Source organism: Ixodes scapularis, unplaced genomic scaffold (genome assembly GCF_016920785.2).
Source record: "Ixodes scapularis isolate PalLabHiFi unplaced genomic scaffold, ASM1692078v2 PGA_scaffold3__209_contigs__length_174095766, whole genome shotgun sequence".
Classification (NCBI taxonomy): Eukaryota; Metazoa; Arthropoda; class Arachnida; order Ixodida; family Ixodidae; genus Ixodes; species Ixodes scapularis.
The window spans coordinates 18,826,366-18,852,446 of record NW_024609868.1 but is presented as its reverse complement, the minus strand read 5'-3'; the positions used below and the strand labels follow the sequence as shown (position 1 = coordinate 18,852,446).

At 45.1% G+C, this 26,081-nt stretch overlaps 1 protein-coding gene across 10 annotated transcripts in view; it reads right to left on the bottom strand.

Moving 5' to 3' along the window:
• Positions 1–2,485: 2,485 nt before the first annotated feature.
• The window catches only part of LOC8041312 (rap guanine nucleotide exchange factor), a 397,988-nt gene continuing 374,392 nt past the window's right edge, over positions 2,486–26,081 (bottom strand). For 3 of the 10 annotated variants that reach the window (XM_042292313.1, XM_042292318.1, XM_040219720.3), the window contains 16 exons: positions 25,012–25,291; positions 23,983–24,047; positions 23,305–23,470; positions 22,532–22,708; positions 20,802–20,901; positions 19,987–20,114; positions 18,464–18,547; positions 18,296–18,370; positions 18,094–18,165; positions 16,807–17,086; positions 15,832–15,990; positions 12,589–12,873; positions 10,558–10,671; positions 9,667–9,774; positions 6,936–7,202; positions 2,486–4,024 (listed from right to left, as the gene is read on the bottom strand). In XM_042292313.1, the coding sequence (XP_042148247.1) occupies positions 3,993–4,024; positions 6,936–7,202; positions 9,667–9,774; positions 10,558–10,671; positions 12,589–12,873; positions 15,832–15,990; positions 16,807–17,086; positions 18,094–18,165; positions 18,296–18,370; positions 18,464–18,547; positions 19,987–20,114; positions 20,802–20,901; positions 22,532–22,708; positions 23,305–23,470; positions 23,983–24,047; positions 25,012–25,291 (2,392 nt within the window). In that variant the 3' untranslated portion in view covers positions 2,486–3,992. The remainder of the gene's footprint in view (positions 4,025–6,935; positions 7,203–9,666; positions 9,775–10,557; positions 10,672–12,588; positions 12,874–15,831; positions 15,991–16,806; positions 17,087–18,093; positions 18,166–18,295; positions 18,371–18,463; positions 18,548–19,986; positions 20,115–20,801; positions 20,902–22,531; positions 22,709–23,304; positions 23,471–23,982; positions 24,048–25,011; positions 25,292–26,081) is intronic. The other 7 variants (XM_042292316.1, XM_042292320.1, XM_040504290.2 and 4 more) reach the window with 5 other exon arrangements.

The following is a 26,081-nucleotide window of genomic DNA, read 5'->3' as shown; positions in this document are numbered from 1 at the left end:
GCAGCCAGCGGAGAGCATGTCGCATCCACCGCAATCGTGACGTAGTTTGTTTCAGAACTTTACGTACCTTAGGTCCGGACGCAGCGGACACTACGAGCTATCCCAGCCAATACCGCTCTGAGGACATAGCCCGTGATACACTTTCCGCGCGTCGCTGTGCCCCTTTTCCAAGGTTTCGTGACATTCACACCGCCTTGGATAGGCCCTGGTGGCTCGTAGCATTCGTAGCCAGGCTAATCTTCTATAATCTTGGTAGAGGTACAATAGCGACTTCTGGGACACAGAAAAGAGTGAATCGGGGAGTGGGGAGTTCCTCCTTCAGCTCTTCTCTCATCGTAGCCAGAGGCGAGACAGTAATCGTCACTACCTGTCAAGGTTCCTAGACGTGCATTACAAACGAGGCTTTAGCAACATCCACCAGGTGCTCTTTGCCAATCGTTTAATTTGTTTTAAAATTCGGTTTCGTGTTTTTTTCAAGAAAAGATTGGTGTGTCTGATGTGATAATGCTCCCTTAAACACAAATGGGGCCATATTTATCCATCGATTAAGAAAAGCAGGACAAGCTCCTTCTGCAAAGTCCTCCACTCTTTCCACTTTTGCAGAGTTAGTGCTGGAGAGGAGGTTAGTGCCTCCTCACCAGCGTTTGTTGTGCTAAAGTGGAGGGCTTTCTGAGAGGAGCTTGACCTACCCAACAGGGTATATACCTTTCCAAGAAACACTCGACCCCAGGAACAGCAAACCGTTTTCCGAGCCCAGTCACTGGGTTTGAGGCTAGACTTTCACCGGCGTCCCTGCTAACCCTAACCGAGTGGACTAGCCTGCGTAGGCGCAGTTTCAAACACTGCTGGCGGATAAATTCTCGTCTTTTCCCCGCTGTATTTTGTGTTTCATGGTGCATATATTTTACCGAGGTCATTGAGAAAGCATTGTACCACATTTGAAAAAGAAAAGCAATAAAAAACCTATGGACTACTTTTTGTTGGGTACGCGCGCGACAGAACGAATGCGACTTGAATGCATAAACAAGCGCACCCTGTGCACGAGGAGCAGACGAACTTGCACCCCTAATCTTTTCTGAAAGTTGCCGTCTACATTGACACAAACCATGAAAAAAAAAAAAAAAAAAAAATTGGGCGACGTTGGTAAAATTTTACAGCACTTGTATGAAGCGTCTTGTCAAATGCCCTGGGAGTTTTTTTTTTTTCTTTTTTTTTTTGTGAAGATTGCTCTGCACAGCGATATCAATTTTAGTGATAGAGAGCTAGGGCTGGGAAATTGTCACCTCATTAAAAAACATTCGGTACTCAATCGGTAGCAAGTCCGGCTTCAGGGTGCTGCCATCTTGCTTGGCTTGGGAGCGCTTGGTCGAGTCATAATCCGATTACAAAGCCTTGCTAAGGCGTCGTAATCGGATTACGGCCGCGCCCAAGAGCGCACCCCACTGAGGAAGATGGCGGCACCCTGAGACCGGACTTGCAAACGTGTATTGAAGAGTGCACTCTTGCAAGAAGCACACTTTGAAAACAAGTTGGCAACCACTTTGCTCTGTAGCGAACTGTTTAAACATTTGTGGAGGACAGAAAACTGTTTCTTGTGATCTCACATAAAGCTTCAGATAACCGGCAAATATGATTTCAAGCCCCAATATGGCCAAGTGTCGTTACTCTGAAGCATAGCTTATTTAGTGGCACTAGGCTCGAGGACCCGGCCGGTTCCAAGCATTCCCAAGGCCTTCGGCGAGCAGGTTAGGCTTGCGGGTTGGCCGTTTGGCGGTTTGGCAGCGCGAAGTGGCTCCCGTTCTGAACTGATCTTTACCCCGTGGTTGCTGTCGTTTGTGGGCAACGAAGTGTCATGCCGAATTAGTCTTTAGTCGCACAGCAAATGCAATGCGAGCCGCCCTGGCAGCCCGCTTCATCCATTCATCCGTCGACACGAAGTGCGAAAACCGCGAGTGCTCGCTTAGCTCACTACCTTTCCTCTAGTTGACGGCCACCCAAGCCAGAACCAAGGACGTCATGAAGGAGGTAATTTTTTTTGCTTGTTTTTGTAATTTTGATTTGCCTCTAACTTTTAAAATAGAGGGAGACTCGAGAAAAAGAAAAGTTTCACTAAGTTACTGCGCTCAGTTTCGGTGCAAATTAAAAACCAGTCCAAAAGTCATTGCAAGGCCCCTTTAAGTGGAAAAAGGCGAGATGAAATTTCCTTAAACTCTCAACCTGTCGCCAACTATAGGTGCTTTATAAATGTTGAATCATGTCTTTAATATAGAACTTCGGATTTTTTTAACATACTTAGAGAACACAGATCAAATTATTAACATAGAAAGACACTTGGAACCTCTTTAGGGCAATTTTAATAGAGTCCACAGATTCGGCTTCTTCCACAAATCCAAGCCAAGTTGTTTCCACCAAGAAAAGATGAACTTGGGAGCAAGAAAACAAAAAACTGCACACAGCAGTCGCTAAGCAACAAAGACAAGCACGGTGAATGTTTCCATATTTATTATGGATTTGTCTTATTTACAGTTCTCTGATATGACCACTATACAAACAGATCTTTCCTCGACCCCTCTCTTTCACAGCACGACTTTGTCTGGCAGTACAAAAATATCTCGGAAAGGTGATGTTACAAAAGAGACTTCGCCACAGGACACTCGGGCAAGAAACTAGACGTAGTGGAGTGCTTCCTTCGAGTCGACGGGACTTTTTTTCTACACATGTGGCCAACCTCAACACAAAAACACATCCCCCGCACATCACCAGACGTCAACCACGGCGATCGCACGCTGACACCGCTTGACATACCGGACACTTCTTTCTTCGCTAGCCACACAACTTGAAACTTAAGTAGACAAAAAGCACTCTGCTGGACAACTCGAGACAGACCACAGTGGGTTACAATCACGCTATTGTGCTCCTAAATGCAGAATTTAGTTGGACAGCTTCACTAAATAACGGTGCTTTGATGTAAAAATAATACTGATTGGGAAATTGTTCCGAGCTCCTTTTCGAGTGCAAGAGCGGACTTGGATCCAGGCTTCCTTGGACGACACAAATAATGCCACCGAGGCCGAAACCAGGCTAAAAGTGAACTTTCTGAGAAGAAACTACGGTGAAACTAAAACTTGCCAGTTTGGTTACTTCTTTTTTCTTTGTAATAAAGATAGACATTTTTTAAGTCTAAAAAAAGGACACATGCAAAGCAGAAGATAAAAACACGTTCAGAAATGGGCATGTGTGCTTTATATTATTTTCTCTATATACGTAGAAATCTGGTACATGCACAGCTTTTTACTGAAGCTAGAGTTTTCTGGCTCTGCCCCAAAGAAAACATGCACACTCTTGGGAGAAGAAAAAAAGATGAAACTAATTGTGTACCTTTGGAAGATTGTGCGTGACAAAGACAAATCCCAGCACAGCTGAGAAAGGCTTACAAAAAAAAAGAATAAAAACATGCCTTTGGTACACAAACAAGCCACCCCTATGTACAAAGCTCGTACACCCACACAGCCGAGGGGACACGTGGGCGAACATAAAAAATGAGGGGTGCGATGGTGGTCTGTCGTCGGAGCGGCATTTATGTGTGTAGAGTGGAAGCGTTGTCGGTTCGCTCAACATTGTCATAGTATCTATATAGTACTCATATGCATAAATGGGTGCAGCAAATAATTACATTTGTAAACTGTCTTTTTTTTTTTTGTACACATCACTAGATCTTTGGTTTTTGTGTGGGCATGCTCTTCTCTCTCCCCTTTTTACACACTCGGTGTGCGAGAAGAAATGGAAGGGGAGACTGAAAAAAAAAACAAGAAACAAGAGAGGGAGGTTAGCTCCCCACTGTACAAAACTACAGTGTCTTTGCATACGTACACACACACATATACACACACAACTTCCTTGACGGCGTGCCGATCAACCTCGTACAATAGACTAGTGACCCGTGCCCCCGGGTGTGGCAGTCCTTGGAGACGACAAACTTGTTCCGCTAGAGATCAGACGGCAGAGACTTGCGTTTCGTCCTCGTCTGCAAAGACAGGAAAAAGACGAAGTGCGTCCTTCACGGTTTCTGCAGGTTTACTCTTGGTGTCAACACAGTTCGACGTCTAGCAAAAACTTCGACAGCTGGGGGGGGTTTGGTCACAGAATAACACGTTACTGACATTTCGACGGCTTATTTAACGCTTCGATTTTTAAGGAAAAGATTGGCTATGTACAATAAAATTGATCACGCAATGCACGTTCAGTCAACCAATATAATTTCACTACTAGGCCCGTCGACAAAGACAACGAGCATTCAGACACAAACAAAACAGCAGTCGTGCTTTGGCTGTATAGCAGTGGACAACGGCTATAACATCATCTTAACATCCGAGATAGCCTCAATCCGGTTTTTCTAATGTAGTACATGGTATCGAGTCAAAACCAAAACTGGCAGACTCAGTTCATGGCGGCGGTTTTCTGGGCGCAAACCTAGCAAACCAAGTTTGAAAAATCGAGTAATAGAATGAATGGCATCCAAAATTTCAGGTGCTTGTAGTACAGTGCAATCCACTTATAATGATACCACACATAACGATGTAACCGCTTCCAACGATCAGTCTCCAGAGTTTCTAAACTAGAAACCATCAGTTTCTAGCCCAGATACAACGATAATCGCTTATAACGATTGCACTTTCGGGTTTTCCCATTATCGCTGTAAGAGGAATGCACTGCATACATTAATTCTACACGGTCCCACAAAGATGCCAAATAATTGAACATGGTAGAAATTTCAGGATCCGAAGAATGAAAGACGTTTACAATTTCTTGTATTGCCGAATTAGAGTGCAGCTCTTGAGGGGGAGGAGTGGAACATATGGAGAGGAGGATATGCCCCCCTCCTCCACATCCCCCTCCTTTATCGCGATGTCACTCGTGACCCTCGTGACATGACTCGTGAAGGTCGTGACCTTTGCGACGTCATTATGAGAAACGTGCCATAATGCAACGCGCAGTTACGCCGACGCTCAAGCCGTAAACAGGTGCCTTAAAGCTGCACTCTAAAATTATTTACTATTAAGAAACTTCCACATTCTTTAGAATACCTTCCCTTCTTGAGCTGGCTACATTAACTTTTTAACTCTTTTTTGTCGCAGACCAAACGTTAGCCCTACCTTATTTTCTTTGCTTAATATGCTTTCAATTCTAGGTGGGTTATCTCTTGGTGTATTACGGTAGTTTGTGTCCCAGCAAAAGAATAATCAAGTACTGAAAATTATCATAAAATCTTTTTTTTTTTAAATGAAATTATGCATTGTTCTAAATTACCATCACAGTAGAAGTCCGGGGTTCATCAAGTATGCAATCATCTTATATTCATGAAAATAGATAAGCCAGACTAAACAGGCTGCATCCTAAAAGCCACCCAATAACAACCTCTATGCCATAAGGTTTACGAAATTTCGTGCACTCAAATTATCAGATAGTTGAAGAAAACAAATTAGATAACTTTTCCAAGCATGGTTTCTTCCTTTAAACAGTACTTTCTGCTTCAAGAAAAATTTCAGGGGCAGTCTAATAAATTATTAAAACATCGGAGTGACACCTCAAGATCAAGCAGGATGTCCGACGACGAAAAAAAAAAAGACCGAGGTTGGGCACAAGGCCAGCATTGCAAGCACAGAAACATCGCAGGTGGCAGCAGCGGTGGCGCAAAGCTCATGCGACAAGCATAAGACCGAGAAACATCCAGCAGAGCAAACACACAGAAACAGAAAAGCAGTATGCACAAAATGCATGCACACAGAATTGACACCCAGGAAAAACAGAGAGAACTCTTAAAAAGTACCACAAGTTAGAAGCACATCACCAGAAAACCACAGAACATGCAACAAAAGGGAAAACATGAGTTTTACTTGCCAGAAAACCACAAGAAAATATTCATCAGCAATATTAAAATTAACAAAGAGAGACGTCCAGCTTGCATTAAAGGGCACAACACAACCTTCAAGAAACACTTGCAAACTCAAAAATGGAGACACATATGTTTGTAACAATGGAACAATTTGTTCAAACTGTTGCGGCACACAGAGGTGTCTCGACGGTTTCCTTCAAAAATGGCTGCAGGCTAAGCATGTTGCAAATACCACGACAGCACTAACAAGGCTCACACAAGTTACTCTAAAGTAGCAACTTTGGACTAGCACTTCCAGAGCCGAAAACTCTGGAAGTGCTACCAGTAGTGCTTTCCTTTCAACTTAAACTTAAAAACACACAAAGCCACATATCATTGCTTGCACCAATAGCAATTCTCAACCTCCAAGTTGGACGCTCGTTATAAAACTCGTCAATATCGCCGCCTGACGCGACCGGCCAGCATTGCACTGCGACTGGCTGGCGCCAAAGTCGAGCCCAGCACTGGCCAATCACGGCGGTTGGTGGTTTCGCCGCCTTTCTCACTGAGTGTCAAACCTGGAGCCCCTGGTCACCGTATGCTGTGAGGGAAACAAAACGATAGAGGACACCCCCTCTAATTGTAACTGTGATGGTTTTGGATAAGCCACAACTACAGCTGAAGTTTTCCGGAAACAAAAAGTAAATCAGTCGTTGGCACTGCCAATTACAGCAGGAACCCACCCACAACAAACCTACTGCCACACAAAACGTCTCCAGGCATCAGTAGTTGAATGCAAGTCAAAAGGAACCTAATTTCATCGTAGAAACATTTCCTACAGCAGATTTTGAAGAACCTCCTCTTGGAAGCCATGTTTTCCAGCAGGACGTCAGCTGTTCTTCTGAGCCTTCCGACTAACTCGTAGAAATATTTGGAGTTTGCAACGAAGACCGTTCGTTCGTTCAACAAACAAACAACTAAACAAATCAGTCTGTCCCCCCAAAACACCATAAAACTCAGGGCTCGTCGGGAGGACCCCTAAATCTGCTGTCGGACGACCTACCCTCTTCCTCTTCCTCCTCCTCCTCCTCTCCCTCCGGATGGTCCGCTGCCAGGAGGGGCGCTTCCACTCCGCCGGCGTAGACCCCCTCGTGGGAGTGCGCCCTGGCCAGCCGGAGCGCCTGCCGGCTTCGTGCCATCTGTGCAGCCACGCTGTAGTCTGGGGGCCTCCTCGGCGGAGGGGGGGCCGCGGCGGCCCCCCCCTTGGGGCATGGGGGGGGCTCTCGCGGGGGAGGGGGGGGCATCAGCACGCAAGAGGGAGACATGGGCCCTGCGCGACGGCACCGCCAACGACGGCAGACGCCTCAGTGACCCCCCTCTACGCACCAGACGTAAATTCGCTGCAAAGGGCGAGCTAGAGCCATTCAATAAGGCGCGCCTCAGAGTAACGTCTCTTCGGTCATGTTGGGAAAGGTGAGCAGTGCCAGTTGTCACCAGCTTTTTTACCAACTCGCAGCAGGCCGCAATTAGCCATGACGGTAGTATCGCCAGTCTCCTCATACCGTTTTCAAGACTGAAAAGGTCGCATTTTTGGAATTGCATCTACGAATCGCTGGTAGAAAAACAGATGTCATGCAACGTGGATGGACGAATGACCATTGTGACACTGTCGGACAAAGAGGAAAAGATTGAGAGTACTCTGAGCATGACTTTTGAGTGACTCTAGGATGAGCAAAAACTAGGTGTCTTGGTTTTATCCTGTTTTTCGGTGTTTACCAATGTATGCAATCAAGTTTATGATACACCATTTTTTTTATAGATTCTTGCATTCCTGATATCCTGGTGCACCACTACCTTTCTCAGGGAGAGTGATCAGAAATACTTGTGCAACTAAAGGAACGTTTCGAATGTTCTTACTGCCCGACGTTCGCATGGTTTTGTGCACTACCACTTGACGATTCATATTATTCTTTAACCAATTTACACGTCAGAGATTGAATACCGATAAAAATAGATTTACGTTGGAGAAAAAATAGCCGGTTTATCACGCCAACTTGTTTCAACAATGAATTTCGAAAGCCAAACGCCTTACCAGCAATGGATACAAAGATATATCCATATATCTATAAACATTGACCAAAACTTTTTCTACGGGTTAAAGGTGCACTTAAGCGGTAGGCAATCAAGTGTTTCTGCTAACTAACTGCACCACTGCGAGTGTAAGGTAGAAAGAAATCTCAGACTAAGAATAGAAAGGAATGTAGATATCTATTATAGTTTGAATTTGGGGTTCTGCATGGATGCACATCTTTTAACGGGCAGGCAAGGTTACATTAACACTTCTGGGAATCACGCATTATATAAGGGCTCACGAAAGCACTTGTATGAAGAAGGGATGTGTTATTCCAAGATGTCATACAGCATTCTGAAGAGATGTTAAAATGCAAAACAAATGTAAACAGATGCTCAGAAAATTACTGCACTTATGCTTCATTACATCACATACAATCTAAAACATACTTAGCTTGAGCAAATGCTAAGTTTACTCTTGACTGGTTGCTACTGTAAGGCAGCTGGCCTGGCAGTAACAACTTACTTGGACAGATTATCTGGCATGACCAGGATCTTAGTCCAGAATAACAGTCAACAAAGGAAAAAAATTAATTTGCCAACTTGGGACAAATGTAAATCAGTGCATGAGCACCAGCATGTAGTAGTAGGATATCCACCTTGAAAACTGAGATGTAATTACACTACAAAAACAATGAACCATACACACAGCAGGTTTATAGATGTTGACTTGGACATAACTCATGTGCGAGTAGAAATGGTAATCACTGCCACAATCATTTCTTACATGAAACGTCACAGAAAAACATTGTGGAGAAAACACAGTGCAAAGGTGCCAGAGAACATCATCAGGGCCATAACTTTCCAAAAACCATGCACCAACAACCTAACAAGACGTTAGGCTTGCTGTAGACCACCACAGAAAGTTCCCAAAAAAAAAACGTGAAAGATGCATTCTTCCCCAGCGAGAGACAAGAGCCAAAAGCGACCCCGCAGGAAGCAAGCCAGAAGCAGAGCCAAGCGATGCAGAAATGAGAATAATTTACCGCTATGACCTTTGTGTCACAAGGATAACTAGACCGGAAGAGATAAAAAACAAAACAAAACAAAAAAAACATTACAAACAAAAGTAACAACAAAATTATGAGGAATTCTGTATTCGATCTGCCCAGGCTCCAGTTAGTCAAGAAACTGACAGAATAGCTGCAAAAATAATGGTAGAAAATCTAGCTGATAAAACTAACCAGAAAGGCCGTCCCAGTCTAGTAAAGACTGTATCGACATTTCGAACTGCAGCAGCAGATGAACTGCTCCTGTTTTCCTCTCCCTCTTTCACATGGCGCCACTGTCGATTACAAGCGGACGTGACAACAAAAGCACACGTCTGCTTCCATGTCAACGTCTGCTTGATACAAACTGTCATTTACAGTCATATCCGAGCGATGCGGCAGAAAGTAGATTCACCCCATCCGCTTCTGCGGCTAGACGGCGTCACCTTGTAGGCCAAATCCCTTCGAACTTAGACTCTGCAGAGCTTTCTGTCTGCAATGTTTAGCTTTAAGGTACGGAAAACACAGCGACGACTTGGCAAAATTGTCAGACCATAGGACGACTGGGCAACGCCTCAAAACAAATCAGATGACGTACGCCTAGTGCTTAGTCTTCTAACGAATCACGCGCGAGTCCAACAAAATCAAGCCGAGTGACTGGCTGCAACGTCCTACCTTGAAGTTGCCCAGGTGCAAGGGGCGGCAAGACAGGGACAGCGTGAGGGAAAGGAGGCGTGCTCTTGCGGCTTCTCGAAGAGGGAGGAGACGGGGGTGCGGCGCCGCCTAGTGCAGGAAGTCGGAGACGGAAGGAACGGGGATTGTCAGATAGAACGGATGCAAGGGCTTTTCTTTTTTCCATCACTGTCTTTGTTAGATTGTAAAAAAGGGAAAGAGAGGCTCTCGGAGAAATGCTAGACCCTTTGGAAAGTTTATATTGACGACTTAAGCTACGATGATACCTCCACGAGATGGAGGCAGCAGTGGTGAAGGGAATACTGGTCGATCAAAATTCGAAAGCTATGAGGGAATTCGGCTATACACAGATTGAATAAGGGTCTCAAAGAAGCACTAATGTGCCATTTTCGTTGGTTTGCTTATTCCCGGGGGAAACTTTCGAGGGCCAACCATACTTCGTTTCAGCTTCCAATAGATCGCAGTCGACGCTACGAGCCATCCCAATCAATCCAGCACTGTGAACACATGACAGAACTATGTGTCCCGCGCACCACTGCGCACCTTCCAAAGGTCGCACTCACACGTCATTAGATTGACTCCCATGGCTTGTAGTATTTGCTGCAGTTCGATGTAAGGTGAAACAGGGTATAGAGCTGTGCATGTGCACTCCTCTCTTTGGAAATGCCGCAGAAAGTTGCCCTTGAGTACAGTGAGAGCTGTCAGTTTGTAAGTAATGGCAGGCAAAAAAATCTTATTCAAAGTAGGCGAGCTCAAGGCTGGGTTACTAAGAGAGTATCGAGACAGGAAGAAGTTGTTTGTTACAATCCCTGGTAAACAGGCTCGGTTACGTGGAGTTAGTAGGAAGGGTGCAGAATCTCGAAATGAGCTAACCTGAGGGACGTCGCTGCTGGGGACTGTCGTAGCCGATGGAACAACGGCTGGAGTCACTGTCGTGAGAGGAATGGTAGCTTCCGACGCCGCTATCCGCAGAGGTCACCGAACATGCTACGTCAAGAAAAGGATGGGACATTTCCACTTCATGACTCGACTTTAACAGATATTAAATTGTTCGCACGACAAGAGTTGACTACATCTGCCACTTTATGTGTGGCAGATTGCCTACTTGCAGCCTGCCAATAAGCAAACTGCCCACAGGCAAACCCAGTACAGCCTCTGGCACCAAACATATTAACATCAATCTTTGGCTCACATACGCAAAAATGTGCTAGGGACAGAATTTTTTTTAAAGATCTGACAAAAAAAATAACACGAAATTTAGAAAATGTTTATTATGTGGAGAGTAAGCCGTTTGTTTTTTGTGGAGTTGGGGTGATGTCAGAATTACGCCGAGCTCCGATTGGCTCCGATTGGAAAGATAGTTGGTAAACCTCAATGCTAGATGCCTTGAAGTCTACCCACTATTTTTTTCAATCGGCCATAAAGATCTTGGCGCTCTGACATCATCCCGACTGCATTGATTGCCTCCCCACATTTCATATAAGAAGCAGAGAAAAAAAGAATAAGCATGACCTTGGTAAAACCAAGGTGCCAAAAGCTAAGCACCACCAGATCTAACAGAATGCATTTCAACAGAAGTGAAGTTGGAATTGGAAAAACTGTCGTGTTGCCGTCGCCAGAGACGGACTGTGCCAATGGAAGCAGCATGGAAGTGGCGTTGTCAGCTAAATTTAGCAAGATTATACCATGGGTCATGTGACCATGGGACATGCACCAGGCCATGATGCCAGGTCATATGAAATCACGTTCTCACACCGTGGTGCAACGTGACAACACGGTGTCAATGTTATTAGATCTAGTAATGGTGGATGCCGACTGTCAAGACTTTGTGCGACGTCATGTCATGCGACCATGTTGTGCAACGTCCAAAACACGCGACACGAGACTTAACGTCGTGAAGTCCCACCGCCACACTGCCCAGACTTGCACGTCTGTCTCCAATGCACAGTAGAACAAAGGAGGACTTTAATTATTTGTCAGGGTGTCTACCAAATCGCTTTTCTCAAATTCCCAGACTCTTCTGGCTTTTCTCGAATATTTCTATTAAATTCCCCAACCATTTCAAGACGAAAATGCAGAGGATAGGGTTGCAGCAGGTGTTCGAGCTATCCCGTTTATTTCGGCGAATCGAGCGGTGGCTTACGCTGCCCAGCGATGCCTCGAGCAAATGTTACTTGGCGTGAAAGCCCTCCGTGCTACTCCATGCCGTACCCTACCACACCGTCGCGTGTCACAGCGCCGCGCCCACATTGGTGACTTCCCCTGAGGGCCATGAAATGAATTTAGGGATGGGATAAATGACTTCAGATTGGGATTTTACTAATCACATATTGTTTAGCGGGCCAAAATGAAGAGGGTAAAAAATCAAAAGCCGGTTTTTCGGTACAAAACTTTGAAAATACATCGGACTATTTCGTATCTCCTTTCCTTCGAAAACAATCAGCCTTTTCACTATAATACATGTGTGGTACCCAAAGCACGTCGGCCGACTTCAGCTCACGCATTGGACAAAAGCACTGCGTCACTCGGACATACACGTTCGTCAACAATCAATTCGTTGACGAATATCTGAATTTGTTTTTATGGCCAACGAGTGCCATGATGGCACTTACCATCGCTCACGAATGACAAACTCCGTGGTGTGCTTAAAAAACATGGTGGAATCTTGGAGTCGTCACATTTGGCGAAATACTATATCACGACATGATTTTTCATTTTTCTATTGAATTAAGGAGGAAAGCTGAAGAAGAAGTTGAAAACTCATTTCATGGTCCCTTTAACCAATTTTCTGAATATTTCCCCGATTTTTACAGACGCTTCGAAGTTCCCCAACAATTCCAGATTAGTAGACACCCTGAGTTTTTTTCACTCAGCAAAGAAATTATGGAAGACGAGATTCCTCACCGGACACGTGGGACTTGCGCAGGGGCAGGTTGTTGAGGCTGGTCACGCTCGAGCTCTCGGCGGACAAGTCCACGGGCTGGACGTAGCCGGTGTCCGAGTGGGACCGGCCGTGGCAGGTGGCGCCGGCCACCGCCGTGGCCTGGGACGGCAGCTCCCGGGTGGTGGAGCCCCTCCGCTTGATCCCGGGGGACGGAGACGCGGGGGGCCGGGGCGGCTGGTGGGGCCGCACCTTGCTCTGGTCAGACAGGGCAAGCAGCTTCCGCATCGCCTGGGGGGAGTCTGTACCTGCGTCCAAGGGCCGCACGACACGTCAGCACACGCCGGTGGCAGACGAAGCGGTGAACCGACTGCTACGCTCGCCATCGTCCATTCCGCGCTGCACTGACGAGGCTGGCATACCTTCCGCAGTGCCCCACACTGCGGCGAGAGCACGTGGCTTCATCCTGCGCCTCGTTCCCACGTGCGGCTAGCTTTGACGTAGTTGGAGCACCGCCGAGGCTACGGTGGCCCCGACGACGTAGCACAAAATAGTCTACGCCGAATACAAATAGTGGTTTTAATAAAATAGTACCACAGGATTTACAGCCTTCACACTGCAGGGCTGTAAAGTTACTAAAGTAATCACTGGCAGCCTAAGGAATGCGAGACATAGCTTATTATGTTTCTGCTTGCTTTGCAACTCATTCTTCGGTGTTCTTGTAGGTTAATGCTGCAATCTCAATGATTGCGAAGCGATGGTAAGGTGCTCGGGACTTGCCATGTCCCACGATATTTAAGCTGTCAGCACTGTAGGCCCAAGCAAAGTGCACTTCGAATTGAATAGCGCCGCGTCATTTACGGGCTTTACGATGCAAGGAAAAACCACTATATAGTGGCCCTCTTTGGAATAAAGACACTGCAATATTTGATTATAAGCAGTACTACCTATTCGTGCAAGATTAGTAAGTGATTGGAAGTACTATTCAAGTGGATCCAATTAGGTTGTTTCAGTAACTTCGATCCTTTTGGAAATTTACGGCGGAATTCTATTTACACATATTTTACAAACTTGTAGCTTAGCCGATTTACTCACTGCCTGGAATTATGTCGACAAATACACAAATTCCCAATGACTTAGTCTTGTCATCAGTTCATTGCTGCTGCCTCAACCTCTGCCACGAGCCCCAAGTGTGGAATGGAAACAGAGTTGTGCCAATCTCTTTCCTGGGTTGGAAACTGATATTTGTCGGTCAGTAGTGGGATGTCTGAGAAGTATTTGGTACATAACTCTGTTACTTTTTGTGAGTAGTCACTGTAACTAGATTAGGGATGCCGCGAACCTCCCGAAGTTTGAGTTTGAAAGGTTTTGAAAACCTTGAACCTCGCTAAGGTTCGAAAGTGAAACGCTTCGCAACTTTAGAACCCCACTAAGGTTTGAATTCGAATAATTCGAAAATGTTGTTTCTGAAACTTCAAGTTCAAAGATTCTGAATTTTTTACAAATCAAGTTAGAAAAATTCAGACATTTCGATTTCTTCAAGATTTATGTTTGAAAATTCAAAGATTTCAAGGGACAAGTTTGAAAGTTCTGATTTGAAGTCTGAATTTCACGGACTGAGATCAAATTCCGCAGTTTCAAACCAAGTTTTCATGAATTCATCTAAAAAAATTGCGAAATGAGCTACAAATTTTACTAAAAGCATTGCCCATTTCTCTTATGTCGTGACTATACCCCTTCCTACTCCGTGCTGTGGTACCAATGGTACCCCCTGTATTACGGTACTTGTTATTTCTCGTAACTTATGAGATGAGTGTTGAACTAATTGAACGGTTCATCGAAAGGCCCCGAGGCTGTCAGGTGAAAGTACTTCCTACTTCATTGAAAATTAGTAGCAATCAGATTAAACGTCGCCTAAATGCAATGCTAACATAAGACAACCAAATAAACAGGATAACACATGTACATAAAGGCATCCAGGCTTCCCAAAAATTTTTAGTTACTCTGGGCGTTCACTTTTAGCAAGACAACTTGTGGGATGCACAAAACTGTGGACACAGGCACAGCACCCGACACAACTCAAGGTTGAGGGGAACGCAACCAGACTAAATTAAGGGATCCCCAGCCCCCGAAAATACAGCTGATCAGCCACGACTGGTTGTCACTGGGCTAACCATATTTCACTGTCAGGAACTTTTATTTTTCGATGAATGGAGACATTGGCTGCTCTAAAATGCAGCCAACTACTAATGATAATGACGTAAGCGCCGATCCAGCATTTCCTCTAGCGCATCCGCATCGCGCGTGGCTTTGAAGGACGTTCCAGAGAAGCGTCTCGGTTCAATTTCAAGCCTGCAGGGATCTGTTGGCCCACAGTTTACCCCGGGGCAACCTACGGAGTTGTGCGTGGGAGAGGCTCCGTGCGGAAGCTGAAAGAAAAAGGTGCGAAGCCGAGGCCAACCCAACGTGATCATTCAGCGCTTTAAAAGTGAGTCCTTTGAGGCACGATCAGCTCAATAAAACTCCAGTGTAATTTTTACTCCACTTCACACATTGATACCTTGTTATTTAGAGAGTTCAACTACATTTGAATTTCGTTGAATCTTTGTTCAGAAATTCGAAGTTCATCAAACTTTTGAACTTAGCAAGTTTGAAAATCGGCAAATTTTTTAGTGTAATAAGGTTGAAATTTCGAAAATTTTAGATTTTCATAGTGCGAAAAATCAGGAGTTTGAAAACAATTGAATTTCCTAGTGTCAAAATTCAGAAGTTTGAAAATCGTCGAATTTTTTATGTAACAAGTTTGACATTTCGAAAAATATTTCCGAGCCTTTCGAACGCCTGGGTTCGATCTTCAAACTTTAGGTTTGCTAAAAGTTTGCAGCATCTCTAAACTAGATTCATTCATGAAACCGTTTGTGATTTCATTACATTGAAGCTTAATCAATTGTAACATCACTACTTTTAATGAGAGATTAACATTTATAGCTTTGGTGACAAAATGCCTCTTCTTTTTTTTTTAGATATTTTCTCTTCTTTTGTTCAATAAACTTAATTTCTATATTAGGTACATTTTTTTCTTTTTTTCCTGGAGTGGACTTAGATACAGCTGCAATTGTAAGCGCGTCTATGTTGTAAGTTTGCACCAAAACCGCCGATCCCCGTAATCCGTATGCTGTCATCTAGTCTATTACTTTCATACCCAAACAGATCTCAGACTGATGCAGCTCATCAAGACGCCAAAAACAGACGAAAAAGGAACGCACCAAACTTGACGCCGCCTGCGGAGTTGATGGACTTTTTCCCTTCGGAGGTGCTGCTGTTGCTGCTTGCTGTGGACAATGTAGGCGATGGGTGCCGCTTGCGTGGAGAAGGATTCCGCTTGCGCTGAGGGTGCACATTGGTCGGCACTACCACCGGGATCGCTGCAGAAATAGAAATATGAATGTTCATACAGAAGCGAGAACAAACCTATCTTGAGCATACCTTGACATTAATTAAAGAGACGATTAAAGAGACGACAAAACGACTTTAGGTGCAGCCCCTTGTGAGCTCAATTCACTTCATGACATTCACACCATATGATGGCAGGCAACTAAATGTTTTAAAACGGCAGCCCAATATTAAAATGTGAACCGAAAAATCTGATTAGCCAAAGCTGCTAGTCCCCAAGGTTTGCAAGCCATAGTGAACATATGGGAATTTGCAGCAAATGACTCTCGCGTTTCACTGAATGCAATGAATCCTGCAAGAAGAAAAAATTGGCTGTCCCTTCGGCATCTTACGAAGGCATTTTTGAGAACGCCTTTGCTCACATCCTCCCAAAACCACAGTCTATCGAAGACATTACACGCTGCACCAAACTGGTTCTCTGTGAAATGGCTTTGCGTCGCTGCTGGGCTCGTCGCTCTTGTTTAGCAGCCACGTCCCTTCCTCCACCCTATTCACCTTCCGCACCCGCTGTTGACGCTTACGGGCAGCTTTGGTAGTAGTACAAGCAGGAGCCTTCATAGTATATATGCAGTGTGCTTTGCTGCCACCGAGCGCACACTTAGGAAAGCCCCCACCGTAAGAGTAGTCGCTGATTGCATGAAAAGCATGCAATCAGCAACTGCACGCTCTATCGACTCCAGGCTCAGACGCAGAAATGCTATAAATGCTATGCATTTAAAAGTGTGGGGCTAGGTCTATCTAAGGGTTTTGCACAACCAAAGCAGATTCGCCAAATGACGTGCACCAACCTGGAGGAACGGGGTGTGGCTCGCACTCCATGGACATGGTGAGCAGACGCGTCTCGTCGGTGACCACGCGCAGGTGTGCCAGGTACGCCTTGACCCTGCGCACCATCTGGGCCTCCTCAAACATCTTCTTGGGGCTCGGCTGGGCGGTGCTGCGCTTGCGCCTGCGCGCCAGCATGGCGCTCGCCCCCGTACCAGCCACGGCCGCAGCCGCAAAGCTGTTCAGCGACGCCAGCGCGGGATTCAGCGGGCTGCCTCCAGCCTCCAGCATGGTGTAGAGGTCCTGCAGAAAGTGCCGCGTCACAAGCGCTGGAGGAGACCGAACCACTGCGTCGACAAAACTACAGAAGGGGGACCCGATGCCATGCTGGCCCTTTAACTGTTTGACTGTTGTCGCTGTAAATGAATGACTGCGATTGCACATTTGAAAGTACCCGCCTAAATGCAAAACCGTATGCACCGCGGGAGGTGTTGCTATTTGTTTTGTCTTTTGCAAACTATAAATGTTATATATGCACCATGTATAGCTTTTCTTGGGCTATTTATAGTTACGCAAGTGACACGCATGAGATTTTCGATTCATGTGTTGGCTGCTCTGGCGGAAGTGGCAATAGAAGCGCCGGATCTTCCAATTTAGACTTTTAACGCTTCTCAGAATTCAATTCGAAGGATAAGAGTTTACCATCTGATGGAGAAGCTCTGTAAAGTACCGTTCGTTTGGAATCTGAACCTGCCGGAATGTCGCGGAAGCGGACGGGACGCGCTAAAATGAAACCAAATGAAAGAAAGGTGACCTCTTTCTGACTTCAATATTTACATTTGATACTTCTAAAGCTGAACAGCTTGCAAGCACTGTATGGTCTCTCGCTAGATAAGTAAGAAAAAACCCTGTGCATTAACCCCTCTTTACGTGATTTCTTTGAAAGCAAAACCCAACCACAAAAAAATATCTAAAAAAAATTGACCATGAAAGAGTTAAAGAGATAGCATTAATTGGTTTTTGCAGCAGAGTGCAATCTAATTTCACATAGATATGAAAGTAGATGGCACACATTTGTTTTGTAGAACAATGCAGAAGTGAGTTCACCCAAATAAACAAAAATTATGAATAAAACATCTTTTCCCTATGGGCTCACATAAAACTATCAAGTGTCATGGTAGGCCACTGTGGAATTTATTTTGGAAACTCAGCCTGGCCGATTGTGATTGTAGCTGCGAGATTCCGAGTGGGGACCCAGAACAAGCCACGCTAGTTTCATCATAACTGGCAACAAAATAAAGACCACTTACGTAAGGAACTGAACACATGTTCATGAGTTGGCGAACTTCCTTGGCAATCATCCTGAGCTTCTCAAAGTTGACCTGGAAGTGACGAAAATATTACAGGAAATCAAACATTTGCAAGCCACTAAACGTAAGAAAGAAGAAGGGCAGAAATGTGCTCGTTTTTCGCTCGAAGCAGGCAGATAGGACTCTAGATTCACCAACTGACCAGATTGTCCACAATGGTGTCGTTTCCAAAATGAATGAATGTGAGGTCTTTCTTGACGATGGGGTAGAAGGGAATCTGTAGAGGACAAGAAAGACTGCATCAAAAACCGGACACCAGGAGGCAGTAACAGCCATTTCAGCCGTCGAGAAACACGCTGCAGCAACTTACAATGGGTGGCCTCATCTGCTCACTGTTGATGAGATTCCTGTATTTACACATGTTCCGCGAAGGATCCATTAATTCTTGTAGATCCTAGCACAGGAAATAAAGAAATAAAGGTCAGTGTTGCGAGGGAAGTATAAAGATTTCTTGATTTATCTTGGTCTTACAGATAAGAACCGGTATACACAGAATGTGTTTCTGCGGCACTCTTTGGAACTTGTAGTGGCCATCACAGTTTTTTTCTATCTCCTATTTCTAACATTTTATTTTATTCCAAACTCTGTCTTTTTTTTATGTGATGGTGGGCACTTCTTGGATATTTTATTTCTTCCCATATACTGTTTAAACAAAACCATTTAGCTTGCTATCTATCCACTGATCAGCACAGTGGTAGAATGACGAGCTCACAATCACAGGGTCTTTGATTTGAATCCTCTTGGGGCATGTTTAGAATTTCGCTTTCTTCTTAATTTATCACTTGCTTGTACAGATTGTCCTCTGAAGTATGCTTTACGCGTTTTGCAATGGTTTCCGTGGTGTTTCCTCACACTTCCTTTGAGAATCCGAGCCGCTAACATCCTGTGTTAAGGGATGCCATCGTGCCACCCCCCTGGAATATGTGCAGGGTTTCTGTATTTGTTTTTATTGTGGTCCCCCATACAAGAAGACAGCAGTGTTGACGTAAATGAAGTAAGGTATAATATGGTGTTTGTAGCCATATAGAAGGAGGGCATGCAAAGTTTCAACCCTGTGAACCAGTTTTATGAGGTACTATATCCCCTCAACAAAGTAAAGCATAGCTTGGCATGGAATCTGCTGAATGAAGCTGTGAAAGTTCATTTTTTTAGCTTAAAAAAATAATGAAAAAACTTTTTTTTTTTTTATTTATTTGACTAAGTTTTGAAAATTAAAATTTTTCATGAACAAACAGTGAAAGTGCAGGCAAGCTGGTGATAGTTAATCATGATGTTTAAAATCTGAGACTGTGGTGAGGGAAATGTAGGAAACATTCAAGTTGAAGAAAAAAGGCACAGGTGAAGACGTCTCAAATTTTTTTAGACGTGTTCTCCGGTGCCTTTTTACTTCACCTTCAAAGTTTAACATTTTTTTATCACCACAGTCTCGGGTTTTAAACATTACAATTTATCATAATAAAGGAACATGAAAATGCAAAATCTAAGTCAATACTAACCGGCTCCATAAAATTTCGGTAAAGAAGCTGCAAAAATTGTCTCTCAAGAGATTCATACTTTAACAAAAGATTTATTGAGCAAATTTTATGCCAAAAAGTGAAATGGAGAAAAACGTGTTCAAACCTCTATATTTTCTTTAGCATCGGTGGACTGAAAATAATTTATAAAAAAATGACCATGCAGTGTAAACAAATAAAACTTTCTGGGATTACTCTCTAGATGTTGGCAAATATAGATACATTTTCCAAAGTCAACTTTTTTTGCAGCTATTCTTTTTTTTCTGGGTAGTGTCCCACTTCATAACGTCAAGAAAACGAGCAAATGCCGGCCACTCACCTCGAACATCTTCTGATATTTGGTCGGAAGCTTGTCCCAGGTGGACCTGAGCCTGGACACGGCTCCATGGCCCAGACCGCTCAGGATCGCAAACATGGAGTTGAAGTTTTTGCATTCCTTGCATTGTCCTTCGGGATGAGAAGAAGATTGTCGGTCACACACAACCCAAGCATACGCAACAATGAAAGTGTTGGGACACAACCTCTTTCTACAGAAAACACGAAAATCAGCTGCATGCTTCACGGACTCAACTATAAGTGGATCGGTTTGCCTTTGAATTTACAAGCCCTTCGGTTTCTTCGAAATGCTGCGTTGTAACTAAACGCAGGACTGAGCAGATTGCATGTTTTTTATTGAATATTTACGTAAGAACATTAAATTCCACGCGGAACGTAACTCAACACATATTGTGCAACATATTGTGCAACTGATCCAGATGATTTGTAAACAATTAGGTTTGTGGAAGCTGGCACCACAAATTATAGTCATCTCTGCAAACTAAAAAAACAACTTCTCAGACCTATCCTTTTTTTCTTTTTTTTTTTTTGCCCTAATACAAATTAGGTTTCATATATGCCTTCTGCAAACAGTCCCCACAGATTGATGATGCCAAGAATTCTTCCTTAGATTCAAACCGAGTGAAGGTTCTTACTCGAGCATTTTCACACAAAAAATCCCCCTTTTACTTGATGTCTTGCAGCTCATCAAAGGGCATTATATAGAATACCTCGAATGGCCATTTTCACACAGCTTGTTCCAGGTGTTCAATCCCACAAAGAACTCGAAACGTACAACGAGAGAACAGGGCCACTCACTTGCGACCTTGACAAACTGCTTCACAGTCTTCATCCGCCGAATGGGATTAGACTCTCCGCAGATTTCCGAAACAACCCAGAACATCTCCCTGTTCACAAGCTGTAAGATGGAGACCCAAAATATTAGCAGACATGGCTTTGAACAAGATGCTGCGATCCAAGTCAACACAAATTATTGTTTAAAAAGATTATGAAATGATTTCTTCAATCCTACTAACCAGAATTTAGAATAAAAAGCCCACATCAATATTGTCACGAACGAGCATCGAGAAAGCATTGAAGGCGGCAGCAGCGAGTGTCGAGGCGTCGGCATGGCAACTGGCTAACGCAAGAGTGAGTCGGCAAGGCCATGCTGGGCTCCTTATGTAGTGCACTCAGAATCTCAAACATTCGGTCTAGAACGTTTAAGCCAGGACGAAATGATGCCACTGTATATGCTCCCGTAGGGAGCAGAGTAGCGCCACTGATTGATGTTCGAGTTCGTCGACAATCCGCGCTCCTGGTTGCCTCACGGCGATCAGGTGGAAAAAATTTCACGCGCTTTTGCAAAAGGTTTGAGTCTTCGCAGCAGGAACATTGGCGTGGTATCGGCAATCACAGCTTTTGTAACATCTCGAGCGTTTGAAAGGGATTTAGGTGCCAGGATGCTGCACTTTCGGGTGTAATCACCGGCATGAGGCTGGAAAACAGCTTTTGCGTACCACAGAGGGCAAGAAACGCCGCAAACAACGACTTTCGTGGGTGTCACCACAATGTAGAGTAGAAAGGGCTTCACTCTCACCTCTAGTACTCGGCTGTGCGAGGTAAGTTATATTATTTCGATAATTGATGAAACAGCCTGAATAACTGAATTAACACAATGTTCGTTTTCACAAAGATCAGTTCCCTGGCTAACTGAAGAAACTGCACAAAAAGTTGGTGGCAGAACCGCAGAAGTGCCACCTACTCACCACAGAGCCCGCTCTGTCGTCTGCTATTGTAAGGTGATTTGGGCGCAAAATAAGATTTCTTCGCTCGCTCAGACCACAACAAGTGAAGCAAATGCTTTTAGAGTGCTTACCTATGATATTAAAAACAGTTTTCACGCGATAAATAGCCTAGATATAACAAAACCGCCGCTTTCTTCTATGGCTGATATGTCCACTGTGCAAGAGTTGGTCCCTTTTGGCATTCGCTCCCTAGTAGCCGAGTGGGGCACTACAGCTGGCGTTCCTCTGCTCCCCACCGGAGCGTATACAATGGCGCTACGGCGAGACTGATTCGGCAATGTCATGTTGGCCTCTATTACGCCTGGTATTTCAAACACTCGGTCTAGAATGTTTGAATGTCAATCACTCGGGGCAAGAGTAAACACGAATAAATCTCGAAGTATGAAGAGGCGTTACTCTCGGCCATGCACACAGCAATATAAAGCATGAAACAGGCGTCCCCCCCTTTACCAGCTTGTAATAAACAATTTAGAAAACAGACTCTTGGTAATAGATAATCTGCTTATTCTGACTATTCGAACACCAAGGTGCTGCAAGCCTCAGAAGTAACAAAAAAAGAAAAAAAGGTAAAAAAACAGCTGTGGTTAACAGACACCTCAGGACCCTGAGGCACCCCAAGGAAAACCTATTGTCTTCCTGATGAGAGAAATTGCACAAGAGAGAGAACAGCCATCTGGTTCATTGCCTCCAGCTGTCTTATGGTCCCTTCACACGCCGCAAGGAACAAGACAAAGGGCTCACCTCGGCAAAGAGAGAGAGCATCGGGGAGCCGTAGGCAGACTTGACCTCGAACAGGTCGTCTATGTATTCGGTGGGCTCAATCTGGCGGAAAATGCTGAAGTCCTCCAGGGTCAGCTGGGTTGCAACCTCCACACTGTTCAACTGCAGGAAGTTGACCTGGCTCTCCCGCAGAAGCTCCTGCATTCGCCGGAAACACAAACATTCGTATGAAAAGCGGCTACAAGCCTTTGGAGGTCATGCCCCAGCGAAGGACTGAGCATTAATTTCGACCACCTAGGGACGTTTTGACGTGCAACCGAAATCTCGGTTGCATGGTGCCTTCTCTGCAGTAAGCCTCCGTTATATTGCGGGCACCTCAACCGGGGTTCGAACCTGCTACCTGGGAACCGTAGGCCGGCGCTTTGTCTTGGTGCCACCGAAGTGGCTCGAATTCCTCCCGACCCCAAGGACGTACAAACTAGATTGGTCAGTGTCTTTTGACCTGTTTTAATCTCGACACTGTGGAACCTGCTTGAAACTAGAATATACTTCAGACTTTCATAGACTACCTGGATTATGATGAGTGCTTTGAACTGTATGCCCATTCAGGAAAGTTTGCAGATGCAGATTGGATACATTTATTTAAGAACATTGCAGATGTGGATGATCAAAGTGCTATCTGCGCAGGGCGGCTCGTATATAATTTGTCCACGCACGACTACACTACACTGTGTTTTCTTGAAGCCGGAATATCCGCCCAAAACGGCTGCGGCACGTAGAAGAGGCAAACGTACGGAAGCCAGGTCGTCAGGTACTAAGGGGTCGGTGGAGGAGTTGTTCTTGAGGTAATATCGGCTGTTGAGGCCAATCTTCTCCGCCAGGTGCTGCATTTGTTCGGGCAGACGGCGTTGCTTGATCAGGCCTCCCTCGCCGACAGACACCTCACAGAGGGAGTACAGGCTGTGGTGAAAACGGTAACAGTGAGCAAGCAGAAATGAAGGACTGAAGAAATGTGGGCTCAAAACAGAGTGATGCCCATACATGTCATAAGAGATATTTCCTGTGGGTTTACCCTGTATTTCTACCCCTGGAATGTCTTTAGGTACTAGTTTGGTTTAAGCCCAATTTTTTTCCCCCCTCTAGTATATAACCATACACTTTAGACATATCAAAAATTCACCCTAGGAGAATTGGAGAGACAAATAGAACCACATACTTCCAGTGTAAAGGAATATTAAAAAAACAAAAAAAAACATATAAGAATAGTACAGGTACCAATAAAGACCAATTTAATTTTACAGGCCATTTTAGAAGGATAGTTTAATTTTATTGCTGAAAAAAGAACTCGCACTCAAAACTAGGAGCTAAAAAATAAAACCATTTGCAGAAAAATGTTTTTAAAAAATGCAAAGACAAGAAACAAGCACCTATTGTGCTTGCTTCTGGCAATGTTATACCACACAGCTACATACCTGCTAGAGTCGCTGATACCAAACTCCCGAAGGGCCAGCATCACAACTTCTCGAGCTGTTGTCTCCTGTACAACAATAAAATAAGACAAGGTCATTAAAAACATGCAAGAGCAATACAGAAAAAGTGTATTTAGAAAAAAAAAATTGCCCGTCTCGTATTCATTTTTTTAAGACATTTTCTATGCATAGCAATTATAGTGTTTCTTCATGCTCCTCATCTTGTGGATGCAATAAAAAGCTGGCCGAGGGCCACCATTTCAAGGGTTTCCGAATACGTAAAGCCGTCATCATCACATGACATCACGATGCCACTTCACGATGTCTCCCAACGTCACGGTGTAGCATGATGTCATGTCACGTGATTCAACACCACAGCGTCATGCAACATCATGCGACTTCATGATATTATGTGAAATCGCAAAAGGCCTATGCACTGAGAAAGTGAGGGAGCGGAGGTGACAAGAGCACGGGGCTGTCAGAACGTTGAGTTTTGATTCGAACGATTAGTGGGCAGACCTAAAGCAAGCTGCCTTTGGCTCCACTGTACTCGTCGAACATATTCGAATATGAGAGTCAAACGCCAGACGCCTGTGTTCTACATTTTAAAGTGTTCGACGAGTGCAGCGAAGGGAAAGGCTGCCTTTGCCTCCGCTGCACTCATCCGCGTTCAAATGCAAAAGCCAAACGCTGGACGCTGGAGTGCCGCGTTCTGAAGCGTTTGACGAGTGGAATGGAGACCAAGCCTGCTAGCTTTAGGTCCAGCCACTAGTAGTTCCAACCACAACTCGGCGTTCTGACCTCACTGTGTGCTCTCGTCTCGTCCTTCCCCTCACTTTCTTGGCACATAGATGCTATGCATTTAGAGCACCTTTGGTATGATGTCACAGTGTTGCGCGATTTCATAACGTCGTCGAGGCTACATCCACGGGCACGTAAACCCCGAGAGCCAGCCCTATGAATGCTATGCGTCTCAAATGCATGCAAGAAGGCGAGTCTCCTTCAAAAGTCCGAGATGGAGTGCTGGCTCACCCTGTGCACGAGCAGGTACTTGCAGGTTTGGTCCGACTTGTACACCTTGAGCACGTGCTCGGGGAAGTCCCGGGTGGGTCCTTCGGCATCGCCGCAGTGGGTCACGAGGAGCGAGCTCAGGTCTGGGTTACTGTGGCTGTGGTAGAGCTGGCCCCCGTTACCCACCCCATGCGCGGGAGACGACCCGCTGCGGCCCACCCGCACGCCGCCCCCCGAGCCCACGCTGGAGCCGCTGTGCGTCGAGTACAGGCTGTCGTCCGAGCTGTTCAGCTGTGACTCACTGCGGAGGAAGGCAGAGAAGGCGGAGAAACTTGGCGTTGCACACACGGTTTCGTATTGCTACAGAGCACTAGATCTCAACTGACTTGCCGTGTTCAATCAAATATAGGGCAACCAAAAAAATGTGCACAACACAGGAAAACGAATACAGTCAAAACTAACACACTCTCAAAATGCTCTACGAAAAGTGTGTTTTAAAAAGGGAAGAAGCAAAAGATATTGCTATAGTCACCGAACAAGATGAGAATGCCAGGGAAGTGTTTCGATTGTCCCGCCTCCAAAGTGATCCATTAGCTTTGGCGACAGCGCCTCGTGAACCACGAGCGTGCATGTGCAGCCAAAGCAAGGGCCGAGGGCAACAAGCACACGCTAGAGGCCAAGCATCCGAGAGAGGCGCTCTGCTGTTCTCTTCCTGTCACCGACTAAAGGAATGTCCGTAGATGGGCGAGTCAGTACACGTTGTGAGAAATATCAAACGGAGCAAGAAAGACATAGGGACAAGTAGATAAAGACACAGGGACAGCGCTGCGACTGTGTATTCCTTCGTCTTGCATCTGTGTCTTTTGTGCAGCAATTTATTTTCCTCGCAACATATTGCTAGCTTCAGTGGGCACTCGAGCACCTGAATCTAGACCGCTGTAACGGCACCAAAAAGCTGAACGGTGTCCCTACTTCCGACAGAGACCAAAGCTTGAGGTCCGTCCGTATACGAACTAGAGCCGCCTCAAGGCACTAAAGCTTGGGCGTCTAGTCAAGCCCATACAAACAATAGATGTACAGAGCACAACAGT